The 26,672-nt window shown below is 41.2% G+C and overlaps 1 protein-coding gene across 9 annotated transcripts in view; it reads right to left on the bottom strand.

The window, feature by feature from the left end:
• Positions 1 to 2,631: 2,631 nt before the first annotated feature.
• The window catches only part of LOC139475031 (diacylglycerol kinase zeta-like), a 369,426-nt gene continuing 345,385 nt past the window's right edge, over positions 2,632 to 26,672 (bottom strand). For 4 of the 9 annotated variants that reach the window (XM_071258254.1, XM_071258253.1, XM_071258246.1 and 1 more), the window contains 11 exons: positions 26,011 to 26,092; positions 25,246 to 25,498; positions 23,028 to 23,108; positions 21,185 to 21,265; positions 15,014 to 15,135; positions 14,553 to 14,590; positions 13,568 to 13,688; positions 13,287 to 13,323; positions 11,087 to 11,186; positions 9,732 to 9,795; positions 2,632 to 5,985 (listed from right to left, as the gene is read on the bottom strand). In XM_071258254.1, coding sequence (XP_071114355.1) covers positions 5,933 to 5,985; positions 9,732 to 9,795; positions 11,087 to 11,186; positions 13,287 to 13,323; positions 13,568 to 13,688; positions 14,553 to 14,590; positions 15,014 to 15,135; positions 21,185 to 21,265; positions 23,028 to 23,108; positions 25,246 to 25,498; positions 26,011 to 26,092 — 1,032 coding nt within the window. In that variant the 3' untranslated portion in view covers positions 2,632 to 5,932. Of the gene's footprint in view, positions 5,986 to 7,971; positions 8,058 to 9,727; positions 9,796 to 11,086; positions 11,187 to 13,286; positions 13,324 to 13,567; positions 13,689 to 14,552; positions 14,591 to 15,013; positions 15,136 to 21,184; positions 21,266 to 23,027; positions 23,109 to 25,245; positions 25,499 to 26,010; positions 26,093 to 26,672 lie in introns of those variants that run through there. The other 5 variants (XM_071258248.1, XM_071258247.1, XM_071258250.1 and 2 more) reach the window with 5 other exon arrangements.

The raw sequence follows: 26,672 nt of genomic DNA, 5'->3' as shown, positions 1-26,672 counted from the left end.
ATGTTTCTGTAAATTATAAAGTTCACATTTCCAGGGGGCCAAAATGGCCCTTATGGCACCCGATCCTTTCAACCGTGTATCACAATGGACAAAAATGAATGTATAATATATAACATTGTATGGCATCGATGTGTGGTTTTCCAATTGCTTCTCCAAGGCTAAAACTTTCACGTTGATCCTTTCATAAAAATCATTCACATAAGTAAATGAATTGTTTCTACAAAAGTGGTTAAAATACAGATGCAGACACATTTTCTGGTCTTATGACTTCACTTCCTGCTTTACCTCCGGAAAGCTCCGGTTGAGAATAGGTCTTCAGCGGCCCATGTTTGTTGTAAGAAGCGACTAACGGTTGATGCATGTCATTGTATCCCAATTGCGTAGATTGATGCTCATGATGTCAGTCACTGCCGATGTTATGTATAAAATTTGAGATCATCTTAGTGCTAAGGTTGCTTTGTGCAAGTGGGTCTAGGTCTTGTGTTGATAGACCTAGGATTATAATCAGTATTTATCTGACATTTACTGATATGACAACAAATCCTTAGCTTGTGGTTTTACATCACTGATGCTGATCTATTGAAGCCCCAGTATAATCTCCAAATATTCCAATTCTGAGAGTTGCAACCCGGTAAGATGAATTACCTTTCCCCTGTAAATAACTCTCCCTCTTTCTCTCTCATTGCCATCTTCAACATTGCATAAGGAACTGTTGTGCGTTTGGCCATGCGACAACCCTGCTCCCTCTCAGTAACCTAGATGTCATTCCCCAATGATCATTTCCCTCCCTCCAGTAGGTGATTTCCCTCCCTCCCTCAGATATCCACTCTGCCCTAGATGTTTTCCCTCCCTCCCCTAGATATTGACTCTGCCCTAGATGTTTTCCCTCCCTCCCCTAGATATTGACTCTGCCCTAGATGTTTTCCCTCCCTCCCCTAGATATTGACTCTGCCCTAGATGTTTTCCCTTCCTCCCCAAGATGTTTTCCCTCCCTCTCCAAGATGTTTTCCCACAACAGATGTCCTTCTGCCCAAGGTGTCCTCCCCCCAAGGTGTTTCCCTCCCTCCCCTAGATATTGACTCTGCCCTAGATGTTTTCCCTCCCTCCTCTAGATGTTCACCCTCCCTCTCCTAGATGTCCCTCTCCACCCCATGCGACAACCCTGCTCCCTCTCAGTAACCTAGATGTCATTCCCCAATGATCATTTCCCTCCCTCCAGTAGGTGATTTCTCTCCCTCCCCTAGATATTCACTCTTCCCTAGATGTTTTCCCTCCCTCCCTCAGATATCCACTCTGCCCTAGATGTTTTCCCTCCCTCCCCTAGATATTGACTCTGCCCTAGATGTTTTCCCTCCCTCCCCTAGATATTGACTCTGCCCTAGATGTTTTCCCTCCCTCCCCTAGATATTGACTCTGCCCTAGATGTTTTCCCTTCCTCCCCAAGATGTTTTCCCTCCCTCTCCAAGATGTTTTCCCACAACAGATGTCCTTCTGCCCAAGGTGTCCTCCCCCCAAGGTGTTTTCCCTCCCTCTCCTAGATGTTTTCCCACAACAGATGTCCTTCCACCCCAAGGTGTCCTCCTTCTCCTAGATGTTTTCCCACAACAGATGTCCTTCCTCCCCAAGGTGTTTTCCCTCCCTCTCCTAGATGTTTTCCCACAACAGATGTCCTTCCGCCCCAAGGTGTCCTCCCACTCCTAGATGTTTTCCCACAACAGATGTCCTTCCGCCCCAAGGTGTCCTCCCTCTCCTAGATGTTTTCCCACAACAGATGTCCTTCCGCCCCAAGGTGTCCTCCCTCTCCAAGATGTTTTCCCACAACAGATGTCCTTCCGCCCCAAGGTGTCCTCCCTCTCCTAGATGTTTTCCCACAACAGATGTCCTTCCGCCCCAAGGTGTCCTCCTTCTCCAAGATGTTTTCCCACAACAGATGTCCTTCCGCCCCAAGGTGTCCTCCCTCTCCTAGATGTTTTCCCACAACAGATGTCCTTCCGCTCCAAGGTGTCCTCCCTCTCCTAGATGTTTTCCCACAACAGATGTCCTTCCACCCCAAGGTGTCCTCCCTCTCCTAGATGTTTTCCCACAACAGATGTCCTTCCGCCCCAAGGTGTCCTCCCTCTCCTAGATGTTTTCCCACAACAGATGTCCTTCCGCCCCAAGGTGTCCTCCCTCTCCTAGATGTTTTCCCACAACAGATGTCCTTCCGCCCCAAGGTGTCCTTCCTCTCCTAGATGTTTTCCCACAACAGATGTCCTTCCGCCCCAAGGTGTCCTCCCTCTCCTAGATGTTTTCCCACAACAGATGTCCTTCCGCCCCAAGGTGTCCTTCCTCTCCTAGATGTTTTCCCACAACAGATGTCCTTCCGCCCCAAGGTGTCCTCCCTCTCCTAGATGTTTTCCCACAACAGATGTCCTTCCGCCCCAAGGTGTCCTTCCTCCCCAAGATGTTTTCCCTCCCTCTCCTAGATGTTTTCCCACAACAGATGTCCTTCCGCCCCAAGGTGTCCTCCCACACCGGGGTGTTTTATGGACAGGAAGGAGAGATACGTTTCACGATATCCCCTCACTTCTGAGGGTCCACCGAATTACCACAGCCAACCCCAAGGTCCACAAATATAACATAACAACAAAATCTTTGCAGAGGTTTATTTTTGTGAGGGATGGTTCTTATTGTGATTGAAACATATGGTCACCGTGGCAACAACAACCAGGTGACCGAGGCCAGTGAGAAGCAGTTTGGCACATCCAGATAGGTGAAGTGTATCATCGGAGGAAGGCAAACACTGTGGTGGTCCTCCTAGTGCAAGTGTACACTGTCCCTCACACACGCCAGGTGAGCTTCAGTATATAACACAATCAGTGCATCTCCAGAACTCTCTTACAAAAAATCTTTAAGAAATCATCACCCATGCCATTATAATGGGCACAAGAGCACAAAGAGAAATTGTTCTTGAAACTTTAACTAACCATGTCTGCCATTAGTACAAAAGTCAAATTGTTTCCCCAAATTGTAAAAATATTTCAGCACTAGTATGTAAACAATTTGAATATTTATTTACCTGTAAGTTTGTAATTCTGAATATTAATCACAACCATGTGTGCATGTTCCCACATCCCTGTTCCATAAAGTGATCTTAGCGCTAAGACAACTGTAAATATCTCAGGACATAGCTCTAAGATGAACGTAACTCCCATGCTTCAACACGGACTTACGAAGGGCCCTGTTCCATAAAGTGATCTTAGCGCTAAGACAACTGTAAATATCTCAGGACATAGCGCTAAGATGATCGTAACTCCCATGCTTCAACACTGAATTACAACAGTCACAGCACTATGACCTGATGTGTGGAACATGACCCTAGTATTTTAATCCTAAGATACCATGAGTATATTCTATATCAACTGCTGTATCTCAAAGGGTTGATTTTCAGAAAACTTACATAAAAGCTAGGAACCTGTGCTCATACAACTGGCCTAGAGAATAAATATGGTATTATGCAAAATATTAATACTTTATGGTCAAATATGGGAGTTATATCCACTGTTCTAATTTTGTATAGTCAAATATAAATATTGTAATCTATAAATTAAAATTGTTCCGAATAACCACTTTTTTTAGTTTAAGATGTCTTAATTAAGAAATTCTTGAAAGAGTAAGATCATGATATTATCAAACATGGTAAGTACACAGGAATATTACAAATCTGATTAAATGTCGCTGCAATAACATATTTAGATGAAAAAATAATGTAATAAATACAAAATAGTTACATATGGTATTATGTGCCTCATGGAAATGTCAATTGCTCTGTACATAGTGGATACATCCAATCAGAAACCAGGACACATATGATTGAACCATCATTATCAACAATCATCCAATCAAATATCAGAAGACAAAAGGCTAAGCAACATGCAAGGGGTCACCATGGTACCAGCCCTAGATCTCAGATAGGTGACATATGATTGGTAGCATTCATTATTGGTGGATGCTGATTGGATAACTCTAGACCAATCACTGTTGAGGTCGTGGCTAGTGACAAGTGCGTGACTGTTTACCCAGCCAAATATGGAAGTGTAATAACAAAGTGCCAATGCCAATCATTCCAGATGACTGACATCCACCATCACATTATACATGATATATCACAAAGTAGAAATACGCATCTCAGATAAACAAATACACCTCAGTTCATGCATTCAACCCTTCAGAAAATCCACTGAGTAGACAATCATTAATTGTACAAATAAAACCAAATCATTAATCAAAGTCAACAGAAACATTCTGTAATATATCTAATATTAGAAACCAGTAATAATTGCCTTTAAAAAAACTGTATCAATATGGTTATGTTATCCCAAATTCTTGCTGTCCAATCATAAACACTTATCAATACAAATTACATAATGCATGATTCAGAAAATCAAAAAAATCGAAAATGTTGTTTCTAGATGAGGAAAATATCAAAATGGGAATATGATACTGTTTCGAAAAATATTTCTGATTTTCTTTCTAGACTGAATTATAATCAACTACTGCAAGACGAAGAATAACAAGTTAGGTAACACACATTTTGGCTATATTACACTTAACGAGGCACTTGGTAGTGTTAAAATCATTATTCAGACATTAACAGTGCGCTGGGTACTGTATTCCTAGAGAATGAGGAATTGTCTTCATAAAATCATGGACATTTCAGACAGAGAGCTGCCTTATAATATTACTTGGGGTGGGAATACGGCTTGCACATAAGATCGACGTGACAAAAACCCGACGAGAACATGTGGCAAGACTACACTACAGGCGAAGCCTTACAGACATATCAGCATATATAAACAAGTGCGATGCCTCGTTGAAATAGATCAATTTTGTAATTTAAGAACCAATCAACTGGTTGTCAGTTCTGATATACAATACGTATAAAATAGTAAAACTGTCAATACGCCAAGATACCCTGGGTGAAACATTGGCTAGAATAACAAATACAGCATAAATGACAGTCAGCTGTTCCAAGAGCATTTAATAAAAATAGTTTTTTTAAAATGTTAAAAAATGGGTAAATCTTAAGTATTGAAAACCGGTGTTGAAATTGAATAAAATGGAGCTCCTTAAAGTCTGATACAACTTGAAGTCTTGTACCTCATCATTTACCAAAACGTCCCATCTTTATTAATGCTGAGTCAGCTCTATTTAAACTGGCAGGGAATCATAAAAAAAGAAAAACAGGGTTTTACCTAAACACGAAATAAGAAAATTAATGATAAAAAAACCATGCATGTTTTAAGGTTATAACTTTCAAAGTATTCACTGTCACAGGTTATACATAACTGATAAACATGAATAAACATGAATAAACATGAATAAATATCAACAAACAAACAACCATCGGAATTCACCCCCATGTCACTTCTTGGAGGAAAGATGTGGAATGTCTGTCGAACAAGTCATCCATTGACACCCAACACACAGTTGCACAAGTTGCACGTTATACAAAATAAAACACACAACAGGGAGCTGTACAGTTTATAAAACAGATAAACACCAATCAAAATTGTCATAAGAACCCCATCAAGGGGCAACAAGGAATTTGATTGGTTCTCTAAATGTAGGCTAATGGAAAAATATATTGCATATGGAACAGTGTTTCTCTTATGGTCCACGTATAGGCAATCACAGTTGAAAAAGGTAGGATCACGTGATCCTACCAAATATGTACTTACTCCATTGAACCTGCATTCAGCTATCAATATTTATGAACGAGCTGTACGAATGCGAGTTGAGAATTTCATCACTTGTCAGCACACACACATAACACTGGAAGAGCACTGTGCTCCACCAGTCATAGCAGGTTTGGTTGCCATCTTTGGTTGAATGACCTTGTTGTCATGGTGATGGGGTCATAACCTTGATAACAGAGGTCAAAAGTTGAAGGTCATACTGCTGTTTCCTGATCCTCAGACACAACTAACTGGAAGTGTTCTTGGTCTGAAACATGTCAATATGTCATATATATATATATCCTCAAATGTCACTGATCGCATCAATCTATCATCTTTGGTTGTGATACCTAGCTTGCATATTGTTTGTGCACTTTTAGAAGTTATGAAATTTATCAGAAATGTGGCGATTGCTGGAGCATTTCAACAGTTACAAGTTTTCGACTTATTACAACCCTAAATGATTAAACAGTGTCAATCAATTATACAGCTCTTTATTCACTATGAGGTGAGGTGAGGTGAGTTGAGTTGAGGTGAGTTGAGGAGGGGATTAATGTTGCATCCAAGATTATAGTGATGTGCATGCATGTGTGTGTGTGTGTGTGTGTGTGTGTGTGTGTGTGTGTGTGTGTGTGTGTGTGTGTGTGTGTGTGTGTGTGTGTGTGTGTGTGTGTGTGTGTGTGGCTGCTTGTACTAGTCGGGACTAATGCCAATTTTATAGTGCTTGTCCACTGAGATACCATGCCACAGTTTAACATGAATACCCCACTCAGACACAGTATACAGATACTGAGCGAACCAGTCCATGTTTTAGGCCCTTAATGCTGAGCGCCAGGCAGGTTAACACCAAGTATCTTCTTTTAACGTCTTTTGGTACGACGTGGCCAGGGTTCGAACCCCGGACCTTCCACTCTCCAGGCGGACACTCTACCACTAGACCACAGAGGCGGTCTTATTCAGTATTAAGGCATAGGCACACTGACATTTATGACATAAATTGGTAGCGGCATTAGCTAAATGATGGCGGCCTCAACAAGACAATCAAATGGCTGATATTATGAGCAACAAACCATACCGTCAGGGTATGATGACAAGCAATCAGCCAAGACGCCGAGTCTGACCACTCGGTCCACTAAGTCGCCTCTTACGACCAGATCCCCCGGAGATGGTATGTAAGTCCATGTCATTCACAGTATATTTATTAATACCACGTTTTTAATGGCAGAATATATGTTCTTTTAATTCGGCTAAATTGACAATAATCGCCAACCAATGAAGGGATGGTGTAAATCCTGCTGGGGTCCATGCAGGTAGCAAAAGTACTGTAAGTCCCCATGGACCTTAGCGTGGTGATTTACCTTCAGTTACATGCTCTCTAACTAGTTTTATGTAAATCTGTGATATTCTAGTTATTATACTGTCCTTCGTCGGCAGAATTTTATACAGTTTAAAATATATTGTTTCGTCACGATATGGCTGAAATATTGCCAACGTGACGTTAAACTTTAACTCACTCACTCACTCTTACGACCATCATAGGTTGCTGACGATGTATCCTAATCCAGGAACCCAGTGGAGCAGCTATCACATAGAACTAAGCTAGCAACTGGTTGCCGTTGTCAAGGTATGAAATGACACACAGTCAGGCAAGGCAAACCAACTTGTGTTTCCGTGTTGTAAGTACAAGGATATAAAAAACATATATTTGCATCTTTTTCAAAAATACAAAATTGGTCACAGAAACATTATGACCATGTGATTTAACATTTCCAAGAACAAGAGAAGTGGATGAGTTATCAGAAACACCATTACATCTTGGTATAGCCTTATGTGACAGGTGAGTGTTTTCCTTTGTGGTCAGCAGTCATTGTAGCAAACCAATACCCACTGCAGGCAACCAATACCCACTGCAGCCAACCAATACCCACTGCAGGCAACTGATACTCATTGTACCCAAGTGATACCCATTGTACCCAACCAATACCCATTGTAGCCAAATAATCTTATTGCAGGTAACTGATACCCATTACAGCCAACCAATACCCACTACAGCCAACCAATACCCACTACAGCCAAGGAATACTTATTGCAAGCAAGCAATACTCACTGCAGCCAACCAATACCCACTGCAGCCAACCAATGCTTATTGCAGCCAACCAATACCTACTGTAGCAAACCAATACCCATTGTAGCCAACCAATACCCACTGCAGCCAACCAATACTCACTGCAGTCATCATTATTGACAAGCATGGGCTACTGACATATTCCCCAGATTCCAACACAGGACAACACAGACTACATAACTACCAGATATAGTGCTGACATGTGCAACTGGGTGCTGAAATTTGGTGATACCTTTTAGGATGCTTTGGGATATTTGAACACAGAGGCTGGGAGATGACAGTGAAAATATAACTATAAACTAATAGACACACAGACAGATAGAAGGAGGAAGAAGACTCAAGACTTAAGGTCATTAAGACTAAATAGAGATTTGTTAAAAGCTTAATGCCTCACTAAGCAATATTCCAGCTATAGGATGGTGGGCTGTAAATAATCAGTATGGACCAGTCAATCCAGTGATAGATATTGTGAGCAACGATCCATGACGTCGGGTTACGATGACACAGTCTACCAAGTCACCGAGTCTGACCATCCTATCCATTACGTCGCCTCTTACGACAAGCACAGGTTGCTGGGGATCTATTCTGACCCCACAGGATCAAAATATACAAAACTATTTCTAGTTACACTGTCGCTAAATGTGTGTCGGCTACAACTAAATAATCATGCAAGAACTTGGTGTGCCACAAAATTAACATACCATACTCAACCCAACAAATTATACAGCAAGAGCATAAGAAGGGGGAATAAACATAACAACATTTGAAATAGGGGCACTATAGTAAGAGGCGGACATTATTGGAACATGCTAACTGGCAAAGCTTGGGATCAAGCAGGAGATGGCAGTCCTGTCGACATATTACTGTCTGGTCCATGACCCCACTACATGTAGCGTCATCTGTCACTGGTCTGCGCTCCAGGTGGTGTCTTGTCATCTGTGTCTAGTACTGGGTCAGTCAGCAAGGAGGTGTCTTGTCACCTGTGTCTAGTACTGGGTCAGTCAGTCAGCAAGGTGGTGTCTTGTCATCAGTGTCTAGTACTGGGTCAGTCAGCAAGGAGGTGTCTTGTCATCTGTGTCTAGTACTGGGTCAGTCAGCAAGGAGGTGTCTTGTCACCTGTGTCTAGTACTGGGTCAGTCAGTCAGAAAGGTGGTGTCTTGTCATCAGTGTCTAGTACTAGGTCAGTCAGCAAGGTGGTGTCTTGTCATCAGTGTCTAGTACTAGATCAGTCAGTCAGCAAGGTGGTGTCTTGTCATCAGTGTCTAGTACTGGGTCAGTCAGCAAGGAGGTGTCTTGTCACCTGTGTCTTGTACTGGGTCAGTCAGAAAGGTGGTGTCTTGTCATCTGTGTCTAGTACTAAATCAGTCAGCAAGGTGGTGTCTTGTCATGAGTGTCTAGTACTAGATCAGTCAGTCAGCAAGGTGGTGTCTTGTCATCAGTGTCTAGTACTAGATCAGTCAGTCAGCTAGGTGGTGTCTTGTCATCTGTGTCTAGTACTAGATCAGTCAGTCAGCAAGGTGGTGTCTTGTCATCTGTGTCTAGTACTAGATCAGTCAGTCAGCAAGGTGGTGTCTTGTCATCAGTGTCTAGTACTAGGTCAGTCAGCAAGGTGGTGTCTTGTCACCTGTGTCTAGTACTGGGTCAGTCAGCAAGGTGGTGTCTTGTCATCTGTGTCTAGTACTAGATCAGTCAGTCAGCAAGGTGGTGTCTTGTCATCAGTGTCTAGTACTAGGTCAGTCAGCAAGGTGGTGTCTTGTCACCTGTGTCTAGTACTAGGTCAGTCAGCAAGGTGGTGTCTTGTCATCTGTGTCTAGTACTAGGTCAGTCAGTCAGCAAGGCAAGGTGGTGTGAATGCAACAGAAAAGTGCAGAGTGAGAACACTTACTTACTCTGGAGGTAGGCCGCCAGGTCCTTGTCCTCGGCCTTTTGGGCCTGCTGCTGGGGTGTGTTGCCCTGTTCAGAGTGAGTGAGTGAGTCAGTGGGCTTAAAAACTGCTTTTTACAATATTCCTGTTATATCATGACATCATCAGTATAGATACAGATTTATACCATGATTTTGAAAATAACTTGATTCTAATTGGTCAATCAGAGGTTATCTATTCACAATAACCACCCTCTGATTGAAACTGCCGATTTGACAGCGGTGAAAGCTATTATTTACAGAATATGAATTGAGTGTTCTGTTCCAAATTTAATTTGGTGCAGTTAAATCTACAGGCAATCTAGCTCTACACTGAAAACACAGTATGTTTATCTCCTAATTAATACATCTTTCATTCCAACTAGGCATGTCAGTATCAGAAATATAAGTTGTTTTAGTAATAATATTCATTCTAACAGTTTATTGTAAAATATAGGAGTTGGACCTTTCACCCTTTCACTAACCTATAACCAATTCTTTGTATGTGAGACACTACCTACTGGGCTAACCCAAGACTGAGAAGGAAGTAGGACTTTGGGTGAGTGAGTGAATTGGATTTAATGCCATTTTTAACAGTATTCCAGTTATACCACAGTCTGTCAGCTGTGGGAGAAAAGCCGAAGAGCGCAGATATTTATCTCTTTGGTGAAACCTACAAGCACAGGTATTGTGCTTATTAACCAAGAAATATAATTGTGGCGATTCGCTTGTCCAAGGGATGCAACTCTGCACAGCGAATTACAGCACCTTGAGACGACTGGGCCACGTGTGCCCGCAGATGGATGTTGAGAACTGCCACTATCAAACAGAGGAGACTTGCCAACCTGGGCTCTTTCAACAAGGCAATCTTAGAGTTAGACTATAGTTACTCTCATAATTTAACATATCTTAGACAGTCTTAGCAATAAGATCACTTATCACCCAGGATGCCGTTGTACAAAACCTTAGCGCTTAGTTCGCTCTGTACAACGGCACCCTGGGTCATAGAGTGATCTTAGTGCTATGATGATCTTAAGCCATGTTAAAGTATGGGAGTTAAGATTGTCTTAGCACCAAGATCAATTTGTGGAGTACGGCCCTGGGCCATAAGCTGCCATCTCGACTCTTGAAACCCAACCTAATTGATACGCCTGGCAAAAGGCACCCCCCCACACTAAACAGGATACTCTGCACATTTCCTGGCAATCTTGTTACAATGTTACAGTTACATCCCAATTATTTTGACCATGTTACAGTTATGTAACCTGACTACATTTCTTGTTAAACATTTAATCCTCTAGACTTGGACTAGGATAGCACTGTCGGTGAAGCTGTAGCTCACCTGATAGTCTGTCCTGGTGAGGGAGGCACCTGCATCCACTAACATGTGACATATCGTCCTCCGCTGGTACCACGCCGCCTTGTGGAGGGCAGTCTGACCTCTGCAACAGGTCAAGCAATTAGCAGCTCTCTAGTCATGTACTGTATTTGATGACTTACATTATCTCTTTGATTGTGAAATGCAAACCTCAGCCATTTTCAAGCAATATCACAACTGTCTGTGACATGCATCAACAAAGTCGCCTCTCACAACAAGCATAGTTGCCTTTTACGGCAAGCATGGGTTGCTGAAAACCTATTCTACCCCGTAACTTCATTGGGAGGCAAGCATGGGTTGCTGAAGACCTATTCTACCCCGGATCTTCACAGGGGAGGCAAGCATGGGTTGCTGAAGACCTATTCTACCCCGTAACTTCATGGGAGGAAAGCATGGGTTGCTGAAGACCTATTCTACCCCGGATCTTCACAGGGGAGGCAAGCATGGGTTGCTGAAGACCTATTCTAACCCGGATCTTCGCAGAGGAGGCAAGCATGGGTTGCTGAAGACCTATTCTAACCTGGATCTTCACGGGGAGCAAGCATGTGTTGCTGAAAACCTATTTTACCCCGGATCTTCACAGGGGAGGCAAGCATGGGTTGCTGAAGACCTATTCCACCCCGTAACTTCATGGGGAGGCAAGCATGGTTGCTGAAGACCTATTCTACCCCGGATCTTCACAGGGGAGGCAAGCATGGGTTGCTGAAGACCTATTCTAACCCTTTAATTCATCGGAGGAAAGCATGGGTTGCTGAAGACCTATTCTACCCCGGATCTTCACAGGGGAGGCAAGCATGGGTTGCTGAAGACCTATTCTAACCCGGATCTTCACAGGGGAGGCAAGCATGGGTTGCTGAAGACCTATTCTAACCCGGATCTTCATGGGGAGGCAAGCATGGGTTGCTGAAGACCTATTCTAACCCGGATCTTCACAGGGTAGGCAAGCATGGGTTGCTGAAGACTTATTCTACCCCGGATCTTCACAGGGAGGCAAGCATGGGTTGCTGAAGACCTATTCTAACCCGGATCTTCATGGGGAGGCAAGCATGGGTTGCTGAAGACCTATTCTAACCCGGATCTTCACAGGGGAGGCAAGCATGGGTTGCTGAAGACCTATTCTACCCCGGATCTTCACAGGGGAGGCAAGCATGGGTTGCTGAAGACCTATTCTAACCCGGATCTTCACGGGGAGCAAGCATGGGTTGCTGAAGACCTATTCTAACCCGGATCTTCATGGGGAGGCAAGCATGGGTTGCTGAAGACCTATTCTACCAAGGATCTTCACGGGGGTGGCAAGCATGGGTTGCTGAAGACCTATTCTACCCCGGATCTTCACGGGTCAACTGGCTGTGTAGTAGGCTACACTTACATGTTAGTCATGCTTGCTATAGCAGTATTGGCCACCACAGTGGTACATGGAAGTTACAGGTTGATTGAAGCTGTGTCAAATATCACAATCATCAGCAAAACATACATTATCATTGGGCAAAGAACATACTTACTGCATGTGAAATGTCATTCCGATACATGCAGAAATGGCAGAGTAAGGCGCAACAATGACTTTCTATTACTTTTAGTTGCCACGTTGTCCATATTTAATTCAGATCCGAATTCTGTGAGCATATTTGAGAGTTACCATTACTGGGACAATTTACACAAAATTCAGCTTCACAAACAAGAGGTTTTAGAGGAGACGATGAAAACACTAGAAAAGTGGGTGTCATTTGTGAAGGTCAAAGTATGTGACAAATGTATCATATGTTATCCCACACGGCTAATACTTAATACATTTTACCCCTGCACAGCATAAACCTAATACATATACATTATCATAATGATCCATGCAGAAATGGCTGACTAAGGGTTAAAATTGACATTGTATATTGACACATGGCTGGCCAGAAAAACATGTTTAAAATCAGACCAGAATTATTTAAGCAGCTATCAGAGACACCACAGCTGGGGGTGAATGAGTGAGTAACCACTAGGCTACCCGACGGCCCCCAGCTGGGGGCCCATGCAAAGTCTCGGACTCACTGCATTATACTTTCAGATGAAATGTAGGCAAGTAAAATGTAACAAGGGAAATCAGTCCATGACATACGTTCTTTTGACATTTAGCCAGGTGAGCTAAACATGCACATATTAACACTTGGCAACTTACTTCTCATGGTCAATCATATCTAATATCACAGGTGGTGCTGCAAGACACAAGAAAAGAATAAGAAATTAGTTTCATTTCAAATTGAAAGTACTACAAAACACTCAATTGGACAATTTTAACACTGAATAAATCAAGTCATGGTTTTCACTGGATAATAATTGGATCTATGAATCTGCACACAATAGTTACTCTATCTCTTACAACATGTAAACAAACATCTCTACAATTGGAATGGTCACGTTAAAGATGATTGACTTAGGGTAATCACATCATGGCATTACCATTATCAATTAAGAACTTGACAATTCCTTTGTGACCGAAGCGGGCAGCATGGTGAAGTGCGGTCATCCCGTACTGGTCAGTGGCTAGAAGCTCTCCGCCACGCTGGTATATCTCCACCAACTGCAACACAAACACAAAATACTCATTGTTTCCATTTCCGAGTTACATCTCCCTACGTCATAACAACACCTCTACTTGGAATCATTTTCTTTGATTGTTGTTTAACGAGGCACTCAGCAAAATTTTCTTGAAATCTTTGCGAGTTTGAAAATGTATATTTTAGATAAGTAAAACACTCTTGACATGGACATATGAACAAGAAAATGCATTGGATTTGAATGGTGTCATATCTGTTGACTTCCATGCAACCAAATTCTATGTTTAGCAGTTGTGACTCCAGCTAAAAATAAACAAATTTCTACATTTTGTTTACACTCCTCATTTTGATCTCTAAAAACTTGGCATAAGCCCATCAAATAACATGCCAACTGTTCTGGCCATGGTGCTTCACCTGTAACAGTAACAGATCTGAGCCTGAATCATATATCTTACGAGTCTGGCTCCAAAAGAGTGAGTGAGTTGGGTTAATGCCACTTTTAACAGTATTCCAGTTATATCACAGCGTGTCAGCTTTATGAGGGAGGAATGCCCGAAGTGATGCAGGTCTTAGACGTTTACCACTTCGGTGAAACCCACGAGCACGGGTATGGTGCTGACAAACCTAGAAACATAATCGGGGCGAACCGGGATTCGAACCCACAATCATAGGTTTCTGGCATGCCCGAAGGGGATGCAACTCTGCACAGCGAATCGCGGCGCCTTAGACGACTGGGCCACCCGTGCCCCCTGGCTCCAAAAGATATACTGATTCCTACAATATTGTCTTAGTGCATCGAATATAATACTAGGAGCCAGATGGCTGGAAAATATCAAACTTTGAGGGCTGACCAGGAAGGTGAGCTACAGTGTGATCACATGACCTACCTTGTGAATCTCCCCTCGCTTAGAGGCATCAATGAGAGCTGAAAATAAAAAGCAAAAATAAAAACAATAATAAATAATAATTGTGACTTATCATGCATCTTTCTAGGACTCTTCTGCTAGCCTGAGTGGTTCAAGACATAAATAAGGCTGTGAGGCTACAATGAATTAATTTTCATCCAAGTGTTTCAGTTGTCAAGCAGAGGCATTACGGTATATTTTTTTTTTCAAACCAACTGTTCAAGGCATCTTTGTGTCGACTGATGTGTCACATGGTGCACAAATATCTGGTAGAGCAATGCACAACTGATATGGTGTATTTTATCTAGGAAATACAAAAGTGAATACACATAGCGTTTTTCCGTCTGGAGAAATGTGGGAAATATACAATCACGTGAGGTATTTACGGTATGATGTTTGAGGATGAAAATAAATTAGTCTGGCATTGTATTCAACTAATTTACATTTGTCTAGCGGTGTAATGGTGTGGGTTCTTCCCTCGGCGGCTGCGGTGGCGCTCGACACCGTCGTGAAGTGAATATGCTTTGCTTCCGCCACAGGGGAGTTTGGGGATCCTGGTTCTGAACTGAAAAAAACGTCACTGAACATTGAAAACACACATTGTCTTATGTTAATGGATAAACACAAAACAGTGAATCAATAATAGGAGTGAACAAACAATTTAAAATAACTCATTATGAAATGGTAAAAGTTCTGAAAGTATGAGATACTGTATGAGAAATCAAGAAACATTAATGTTTGACAACAGTCAATAGAAACAATTCTAAAAATTAATAATTTATTTTGACGCACTCTCATGTTCAAATTGGTCTCATTTCTTATGAGAAATGAACCTTTAGTTTATGTATTGTACATCTTGACACATATAAGGGCATATGACACAAAGTAGTATGAAGCTAGTCATGTTCATGCCGTTCAAGCTGAAACAGAGCCACAAACACGAGGCATGCAGAACACGTCACCAAAATACAACTACACAGAAATTACAGGAAACGTATGAGAAACTTTACAAGATCTAACTTGAGAAGCAAAATACAGCAGACAGGAATACGATAGCAGCACAGGTCTACAGATGGCAGAAGCATGTCAGAGCAGGAGGATCAAGTAGCACGCATACCATAAACAATTATTTGCTTGACATGTCAACATTTAATTGAAATTAAGAAATGGTTGTGAAGCTTGATTTGGAATCTAATTTCTTTTTGACAAAATATCAAATAAAACTTCACTTTCCAGTTCTATGGATCAAATTATTCAAGAACATTTCCCACAAGGAAACTATTGGGGTGATGGCGGAGGGGGAGTTTTCATTTGATGAAGTTTGTTGGACAATGGAACAATGGACAACAGATAGGAAGAGGCACTAGGAAGAGGCACCTCCTTAGATGGGAGTAAATCTGGTGGAAATTGTCATGAAAGTTATCACATGTGTTCATGGTATGAGAAGTTGACTTTGTTCATTTCAAAACTTGCATGTTTTTGACAGATGACAACCCAAAATCTGTAGGGTATAGTTATGTCAAAAAGGTTGATTGAAAGGTTTTTCAGGAAATGTCCTAATATTTGAACGTGAGGAAGTCGCTCAGGTCAAGAAGTTGCTCATAGCTAAGAATTTCTCCTGAAATTAGAAAAATTAACACCTCTCTCATTTTACCCATGTAGCAGTAAGGATATGTTAGTTGTCAACCGTTTGAACATAGTCGATAATCTTCTCACCGATATCTCAAATTTTATTGTAAATAGAGTTTTTGTCATTTCCAGAGGGCCCAAAAAGGTTGTTATCTTACCTCGTCCTTTATTGCCTAAACACCCTAACTTATTCCTGATATTACTGCATTGACTCTAGTGACCACCATTACAGTTGTAAAGGTAGGCAGAGACACTGTTTTCAATAATTACTGTAAATCGTGAAATTTGTGCGAGCGTGAATTAAATGCGAAAAATGGTAGTGGTCTTTGCTCGCATTGATTACACATCGCATTTATATCTCGAAATGACTATCAACAAAAAGACGGCCTCACTTCACATTTTGGATAGCAGATATACCAACTTCGACATAAAAGTAAATTTATACTGAGTTTCAGTTTTTGCTTGGGGCCAGGGGTCGCATTAATTTGGAAATGCATTATTACAAGATTTACAGTAGTTGTTTTCAATAATGTTGAAATGTTTCCTTGATTCTTCTGACTAAGCATCTTTACAGCCCACACCCTGGATGCAGTAAGCCATGCCACCTCAAGCCGTATGTCAACCACGACAACGTCAACACTTGTGTATGTGGAGAATCTCAAACCGAAGCAAATCTTCTAAGTCCCATAGATGTGCATGTTGATGTGTCCTCAAGTGAGTGAGTGACTTGGGTTTAGTGCTGCTTTCAGTAATGCAGTCCTATAAGGTCCTGAAGGATCCACACCCCTCCTCTGTATCCTACCAGTGGTTGGTTTATTGTTTAACTCCACACTCAGCAATATTCCAGCTATATGACGGCGGTCTGTAAATCATCGAGTCTGGACCAGACAATCCAGTGATTAATATCATGAGCATCGATCCACGCAATTGGGATCGATGACATGCATCAACCAAGTCAGCGAGCCTGACCACCCGATCCCGTTAGTCGCCTTTTACTACAAGCATAGTCACCTTTTACGGCAAGCATGGGTTGCTGAAGACCTATTCTACCCCGGAATCTTCACGGGTCGTATCCTACCCGTGATAATAATCAACGTGACATAGGGTGTCATACCGGTAACAGATGAACGGACTGTGGCACATAAACGGTGAAAAGCAGAACATTAGACCACTGGACCACCCACACCCCTTAAGTACGGCTCTGCATTGAACTCAGATACACTATAATCCATATAATGAGTGAGTATGATTTTACACTGCTTTTAGCAATATTCCAGCACTATCACAGTGGGGGACACCAGAAATGGGCTTCAAGCATTGTACCCACATGGGGAAACGAACCTGGGTCTTCAGCGTTACGAGCGATTGCTTTAACCACTGGGCTACCCCACTACCCCACATGATGAAGGCTGGGGGCCATGTCTCTCTTACAGACCCAGAACATTTATTTAATAAAACACTCCCCAATCCATTCCCAACCCCTCTAGGAGACAGTACCCATTAAATTAAAGAGACTTGAGGGATCCTTTATACTGATTCCTTACAGAGTTATCTATCTTTACGCCTATACCTTATTTCGGGTCAAGTGTAGGGGTCAAGAGACAACGTCAACACTTGTGTATGTGGAGAATCTCAAACCGAAGCAAATCTTCTAAGTCCCATAGATGTGCATGTTGATGACTCCTCAAGTGAGTGAGTGACTTGGGTTTAGTGCTGCTTTCAGTAATGCAGTCCTATAAGGTCCTGAAGGATCCACACCCCTCCTCTGTATCCTACCAGTGGTTGGTTTATTGTTTAACTCCACACTCAGCAATATTCCAGCTATATGACGGCGGTCTGTAAATCATCGAGTCTGGACCAGACAATCCAGTGATTAATATCATGAGCATCGATCCACGCAATTGGGATCGATGACATGCATCAACCAAGTCAGCGAGCCTGACCACCCGATCCCGTTAGTCGCCTTTTACTACAAGCATAGTCACCTTTTACGGCAAGCATGGGTTGCTGAAGACCTATTCTACCCCGGAATCTTCACGGGTCGTATCCTACCCGTGATAATAATCAACGTGACATAGGGTGTCATACCGGTAACAGATGAACGGACTGTGGCACATAAACGGTGAAAAGCAGAACATTAGACCACTGGACCACCCACACCCCTTAAGTACGGCTCTGCATTGAACTCAGATACACTATAATCCATATAATGAGTGAGTATGATTTTACACTGCTTTTAGCAATATTCCAGCACTATCACAGTGGGGGACACCAGAAATGGGCTTCAAACATTGTACCCACATGGGGAAACGAACCTGGGTCTTCAGCGTTACTAGTGATTGCTTTAACCACTGGGCTACCCCACTACCCCACATGATGAAGGCTGGGGGCCATGTCTCTCTTACAGACCCAGAACATTTATTTAATAAAACACTCCCCAATCCATTCCCAACCCCTCTAGGAGACAGTACCCATTAAATTAAAGAGACTTGAGGGATCCTTGATACTGATTCCTTACAGAGTTATCTATCTTTACGCCTATACCTTATTTCAGGTCAAGTGTAGGGGTCAAGAGATATTCAGCTATTTACCCAAAGTTTGCTATCTGTTTCAAATTAAGTTTTACTCATGGGAAACAATGAAAAATAATTGCAACAAAAAGATATTTGAACCATTTATCAGCTGATTGTGGCATGGCCAAGGGAGGCAACTCTGTACCTTAGAATACTGGGCTACTGTTCCAGATGCATAGTTCTTGTGTGAAGTTGTTATATCTAGGATTGGGAATTGGCAGAACTAGTGATTGAGGGAGTTAGTGTTTACAGCCGTATCACAGCGACACCAGAAATGGTACACCTGTGGAGAATTGAACTCAGGCTTTTGGTGTGATGAGCAAACAATGCCGCTTGCCTTTTTTATAACACTGCACTCAGCAATATTCTAACTACATGCTGACGGCCTGTATATAATCCAGACAATCCGGTGCTCGAAATTGTGAGCAACAATCCACACTGTGGGGATATGATGTCAATCAAGCAAGCCACCGAGCCTGACCACCCGATCCAGTTGGTTCCTTCCAGGACCAGCATAGGTTGGTGGGACCTATTCTATGCCGGAATACCTACAGGGGATAACAAGCTTGAGGTACTGGAGACATTCATTCTGACCCTAATCCTTACAGGATGTATACTGATGGAGCCTTGTTCAAGTCCTGACATGTCAGGACCCAATGCCCATCGCCTCTTGTGATGGGTACCAAATACGTAACTGTGGCTATCCTGCCCCAGCAAGTGAGGGTGGACATTGTTTTATACTGCAGTAGACACAGTTCCAGATATATCACAGCAGCCTTTAAATAATCTAGTCTGACTCAAGCAAACCCATCGGGACCTTGGACAATCCAATGGATATAACAGCCAATCAGATGGGAGTCATGGATATTTCAGCCAATCAGATGGGAGTCATGGATATCTCAGCCAATCAGATGGAAGTCATGGATATTTCAGCCAATAAGATGGGAGTCATGGATATATCAGCCGATCAGATGCTTGTATTAACCAATGACATATAGACTAATTCTAAAATAAGAGATATTGGTAGTTTCATAAACTTTGGTAGCAGTTAGAGGACAAGTATTTATGCCTTGTCCACACACTACCAAAAGTACTACCCATACACTGCGGCCATTGTGACCATCTAATCTCCATTTCATCAACGTTTTCTGAAACACTTGAGAAGAAGATGCTGTTTCATGCCACAGTCAGCAATATTCCAGCTACATAACAGCATCCGGTTAGTGTTCAAGTCTGGACCAGGCAAACCAGTCGTTGAAAAAATGAGCAACTACTGAGGCAGTCAGGGTATGACGTCCCACCATCAGCCAGGTCCGCCATTGTAGCCACCTAATCCTCACTGAGTCTGTTGTGTTTGTTTGTTTGCACTCAGCAATATCAAGCTATATGACAGCTGCCTGTAAGTAACCTCAGGACCAGTCAATCAAGTGATTGATATAATGAACAACGATCAAAGCAGGGGACACACATTCCATTAAGTAACCTGGAATCCCCATAGAGTTTGGCTAATATGACAATGACGGGGTACTGGAACAGACTCAGCCCTGGAGAGACACACTGAATTGTGGGTAATGCTGGATTCTGGGTAATGCTGAATTATGGGTAACACTGGGAACAACACAGAGATGAGAGTATCCACATCATGAGAAGAGGGAGGGGTCAAAGGTTACAATAGGAAAGTCAACAACATGGGGGGACAGAGGTTTCACAATATTCTCAATGACACAGTTACTTCTAAAATTCTTCATTTCAGCACGGTGCAAACAAGCTCTACCATTTACCGTGGATCATAAACTAACTTTGACCTCTTAAGAACTTAAAATCAAAATCTCAGAAGAAATAATAAAGATACAGATTTTGTTATAATATCTACAAGACTGTTAACTGAAACAAAAATTCCTACACTATGCAAACACTAGACAGGCATTCTAGAATTAAATTCTGTACATTAGTGTGATAATTAAAGAAACCAACAAGGCAATTAATTTTAGATAACACATTCTAATGGGCACTAGTTACTTTCACCACCGTAAAAGTAGACAATATAATCTCTATAGGAAACCGTGCAACATGAGATATGACATTGTGTATTGTAAGCACCGTACACACACCACCTACATCAACAAGGGTGCCTACAGAGTACCATTTCTCTGCACAAGTCTGTACATGCCACCCCATGCCTATCACATCATCATCTCAGCTACTGAGGAATAACCACAAAAGTTTCAAGATTGATAAAAATTATCATTCCAAATAAATGCCTTATTAGAAATATTGATAAATTATGTCAAGTTGGTTTCATTATATTTTTTATTTTTTTTATCAAAGATGGTACTGTATATAGTTCAAGGTGTGGTATGACAGGAAGTGAGAGAGAATTGTGGGAAGGTAGCCATTTTGTTTTGTGCGGACCTGTTATTGGAGCCTGGCGGGGGCGGTACAAGTAGGTTCTCTGTGCTTTCCGGGCGTTGCAAGGGCAATATTTCAGGGCATCTGAGCACATCAGTAAAAGGCAATATCAGTGAATGTGTTCAAGTGATAAACACACTTATTAATCAATCATGAGCCAACAAAAGCAGTCAACATTCAAAAACAAAACACACTGTGCAGTTTGCTCTGTGAATTACACAGTCATAGATTTGAACATTTCTCCATTCTATTTTACTTCTTTGATGTTGATAATAAATATTTTTTCATTATTAGCAATTAAAATACTGTCGCTGAAGACAGTTAATTCATTGAAAGTAAACACATCAACTTAAACATGGCAAATTAAAAAATGAAATTAAATATCTCAAATATAAACTGCACTTTCTGAAACCCTTTATTGAAGTTCAACAATTTATAATTCAAGAAAATATAATCAATGCCATCCTAATCGTCCCAAATCCTTAAAATGTTTACATTATAAAATTGAAATCATTGAATAAGTCTTTTCTAAAATGTCTTGTTTCAAATGATTCAGAGGGAATAACTTCTAACACTAATCAACATGACCTACTGACTCCTACATTTGTTATTTCACACTCAGCTAAGGCCACAACAAAATAATTATTTGTATTTAAGAAATCTTTAATCATAATATATTTTCATGCAGGTTTTCCAATCACTCTCTAAGCCTCAGCAAGAACCTAAATTCTTATCCAAATTATTCCGTCTATTTATGAGATATTTACATACCAAAACCGAACATATAAACAATCTTCAGTCTTGGAAAGCAATAATTATTGTCATACAAAAGTTTTCAATAATAAAAAAATAAATTCCTCCTCCTCCTTATCCACACTTTTAGAAGATTCGTGGAACAAATAATAAAACTTGTTGTGGCCTTATATCTAGGTTATCTCTAAGTGGAGGACTGATATCTGTAACTTTGAAATTACAAGAGTGAAAGAGTGAGTGAGTGAGTAGAGTTTCATGCCGCGTTTGGCAATATTCCAGCCATATGACGGCAGGGGAGATCAGAAGGGACTGATATATTGTACCCATGTGGGGAACTGAACACTGGTCTTCGGTGTGAGCCAACGTTTTAACCACTGGGCTACCCATCCTCCCTTGAGCAAGCAAGGGCAGGCTATACAGACACATAGTGGAACACAGAGACTAGAAATCTTTAATTTACACATGAAAAACAGATGGAATATTAAAGAAGAAAAGATTGTACTTAATTTAGAAAAAATGCTTTGAGTAAAGAATTCAGACATAAAAATTCTTTCAACTTTAGGAGATTGTATAAATGATGGAATCATTCAATTTATAGCCAGCATTGCAAAACATGTATTGAGCATCCATTACAAGGATTGTTGAGAAGTGGGCGAGGGAATTAATGGTAAAGGAAGCAAACAGCAGAATACTAAGAGGAAGCTTAGCCCCTCAAAGTCTTAGCATGAACTCAAAACAGAAACAAAATATTAATTAAATAATGAATTCATAAATCTATTAAATCAAATGAAAATAATTTATATTCATTTTTCATTATTGTTATTAAACAAATCACATTATAAGTCTACCTGTATCTCCCTATGAATATGATAATCAAAAATTAAATAATTTCAGGAGCTAGAAATTTAGTTTTGATCGGGTTAAATTTTACTGAAAATATATTTGGAGACTGGGCTCTATGCTTGACTTGTGTATTTCTAGTCTAGGAGAGTGAACTATTCATGTGTTTGTGAGTGTGAGGAGGAGTTATCTCCCCTGGACCAGACTTGAGAGGTGCTAAACTGGCAGAAAATAAGCTGCAAATATCATGGACCTGGATTTTGCCGTGTAGCGGCTACGGTCAAAGCTCTTCATTCTCTCGGAGTGGGAATATGAGATTTTCTTGTTTTTCCTCCTGTTTAGATGGAAAGAAGGAGTGATTCTGATCAAAGATGTCAAGGTGGAGCAGGAAAACTAGTACTTAAAGACCTTCGACAGATTTGAAGTCCATTGCCAATAGACTGATACACTGATTACGATAAGAAAATATACTAGTAGCTATAAAAAATAATGCAAAAGTTACATCTGACATTAGGATTGTTATGATGTTGATTGGATGAATTAGATGAACTAGATTGGTTTCTTGGCTTACTGACAGTCAACTCCGCATATAATCAAGTGAGCGAGTGAGTTGGGTTTAGTACTGCTTGGACTTGGGTGAGGTAGTGAGTGAGTATGGTTTTATGCCGCTTTTAGCAATATCACAGCAATATCACAGCGGGGGACACCAGACATCACACATTGTACCCATGTGGGGAATAGAACCCGGGTCTTCGGCGTGACGAGCGAACACTTTAATCACTAGGCTACCCAACAGCCATGCTTGGACTTGGAACAGTATTTCAGTGATATCAAGTCATGCCAGCTTACTGTGAGCGCGAAGTGAAACCCATAAGCTGACAAACCTAGAATCACTTTAGGGTGAATCTGGACGAGGGGATGTTTAGTAAGTACAGTAAACTACGGTTATAACAAACTCAAATAGGTCACTAAATTTAGTTTGCTATAATCGTAGTTCATTTTCAGCATATATACAGCTAAAGGCCGGACCAAAAACAAACAGTTTGTTATATCCGTCAGTTCGCTACAAGCATGTTCGTTATAAACTAGTTAACTGTATGTGAGGGTCAGCAGCCTTGAACAGAATTTATTCATGTCGTGGCATGTCACGACATGTCGAAGTGACTCAAGTCGTAGACTTTTACCACTTGGTGAAACCCAGGGGTTTCCAAAGATATTAAACTGGGAACACAGCCAAGGGACATAACTTTTCATTGCAAATTATTCGATCTTAGACCACTGAGTCAGGAGCCCACTTGTGAAGTGATCGTAGCACTACGACTGTTGAAAGTCTGTAGGACAGTCCTCGATCATGATCACTTTGTGAAACAGGATCCAGATTTATTAAGGTGATTTCAATGTAAATAAATACAAATAAAGATGAATTTTACTTACTTTTATGCCTTTTAGAAGCATAGAAATTTAATGGAAGGGACACCAGGAATTGACTCGCAAATAACATCTCAAGTGACCTCAGCCGGAAGAGCAAACACTCAACCACAAGGCTAACCTACTGCCCTCCATCTTCCCGAGGCAAGCTTGTCCACTAGCCTATAACAAAGTCTATAGTTTCTACCTTTGCCACATCAAGGCCACCTGTCCAGGCGCGACCCTGGTGCCACATTGCGTAGATCCCGAGTTGTGCCTCTTGTGATGAAAACGCGATATCCAATCAGATCGCAGTTCTTATCTTAGCTTAATTCATAGGCGACGACATAGTCGATCAGATAACGAAAACATTTGCGATTTCATCCAACACAAAAACACAGGCAATAGTTGGGGGGTTTAAGGATGAAAAAAACATTCGTGTCCACAAAGACAGGCAGCGTTAAATCACACAAACATGTACCACTCATGGATGTTGATTTTGTGAAACGTTCTCTGATTGGACTATCGACATGTGTGATAGTCCAATCATATTTAGCACAGGAAAGTGGGCTTGATGTGGCAACGGTGGAACAAGACTTTGATAAAAACACTAGTGGATTCTCTTGGCTCGGGAAGCTGACTGCCCTGAGGAGAGTCTGACTATATCCGAAGTTGACTGTATATCCTTGTTTTATTGTCATGATACTGAACAACCAAACAATATTTCAAGTGTTCTGTAAACCAAGAAACAAGTCTGTTGTTGTCAACACCTATCATTAGATTCTGATGCTATATCCACAGTATGGTTTTTCAGTGTATGAATGCATATATAGATACCGATGAGCTAACATGTTGGCACTAAAATCAATCATGACAAATACGAAATAAAACTGCAGCTAGAAACTGGTACACAGCTACGGTGAACTCAACCCTCGTGTGAGAAAATAAATAACGAAATGTGTTGTATGTGAAGCCAGTAAAAACATTCCAAATATATAAAATAAATTTAAATGATTTATATTATGGCAGCCAGTAAGAAAATCTCAGCTAAGTTGGCAACTCACTGGCAACTCTGTCGTGGCGACTTGGGTGGTGTGACTGGCAGAGAGAATTTGAAAATGAGATCACCATCTTTTGACGTCTTGGAGTTATTGTTCTCAGTGACTTCTAATGACTTTTCTCCATTCGTGGCCTTGACCAATGAGGTTGGTGAGAGGTCAGGGTCGAGTATATACAGGTCTTCTGATGAAATGTCAGTGATGTAATGAAGATTCTCCTGTGCCCGGTCAATTCGAAAAAATCTTTCTGCAGTAGTTGCTGCAAAACAATATTCCCAAACAATTTTGTATGTGATACAAATTTAGATGAAAATCAAGAGACCAAGAGATCAATTATTAGTCCCATATGATCTATTCAAATAATATAACAAAATTCACAAACAATACAATGAAATGAAAAATGTATAATATTTGTTACTTAGATTTTATTATTATAAAACTGTAATGAAAAATTCATTATCCGTAAATAGTCATTTAAACTACCTTTGTCAGGACAGTGTGTCCATTGTTGTTAATTCTTACAAACAAATTCCCCACAAAATAAAAATATTACTTGTTTAAAAAAGGTAGCAGTGACTAATTAAGTGAATAGTGAGTTCAACCTATGTTTTGGGGGACAGTTTGTCATTCAGTGATAATTTGTAGCCTTATGAAAATTCACCTGACAGAAATATTTTATTGTTTTAAGAAAGGTTACACTGTTTCTATAAACTAATAATCATTTTTTGTGGCCTTTGTGTACAGTGATCCTGTGAAGGAAGATTGACTCACAGTCTAAGAAGCACCATTTCTTCGAGAGTTTCTGCAGTGACTGGGTAGATGTGGGTGATGCCTCCTCACCGTTGTGGAAATCCTGAAACAATCAACAGTGGTTACCATGGTGACGCATGGAATGGATATGACCTCGACCATCATCACCTAGGCGGAACCACTTAAAGATGATTGTAAAGGGGGACGAGTGATGGGTATACATGTTAGGGTAAGTATTTACTGGGTGACCAGCAGCAGACATGGCCGATTCAATTTATCTTTATATTCCTGACAAGGATTGGTGCTTGCACTATCAACCACTAGTCTGTCTACAACATGCCTGATCACACTGTGCAGGCAAACATGACTGCTGCAATATGGCTGACAACTCACTCACTCACTCTCACTGTAATATGGCTGACAACTCACTCACTTACTCTCACTGTAATATGGCTGACAACTCACTCACTCCCTCTCACTGTAATATGGCTGACAACTCACTCACTCTAACTGTAATATGGCTGACAACTCACTCACTCACTCACTCTCACTGTAATATGGCTGACAACTCACTCACTCTAACTGTAATATGGATGACAACTCACTCACTCACTCTAACTGTAATATGGCTGACAACTCACTCACTCACTCTCACTGTAATATGGCTGACAACTCACTCACTC

The sequence above is a fragment of the Haliotis cracherodii genome, unplaced genomic scaffold (genome assembly GCF_022045235.1).
Source record: "Haliotis cracherodii isolate W230 unplaced genomic scaffold, xgHalCrac1.p SCAF_3, whole genome shotgun sequence".
In the NCBI taxonomy this organism is placed as follows: domain Eukaryota; kingdom Metazoa; phylum Mollusca; class Gastropoda; order Lepetellida; family Haliotidae; genus Haliotis; species Haliotis cracherodii.
This window is presented reverse-complemented; position numbering and strand designations above follow the sequence as displayed.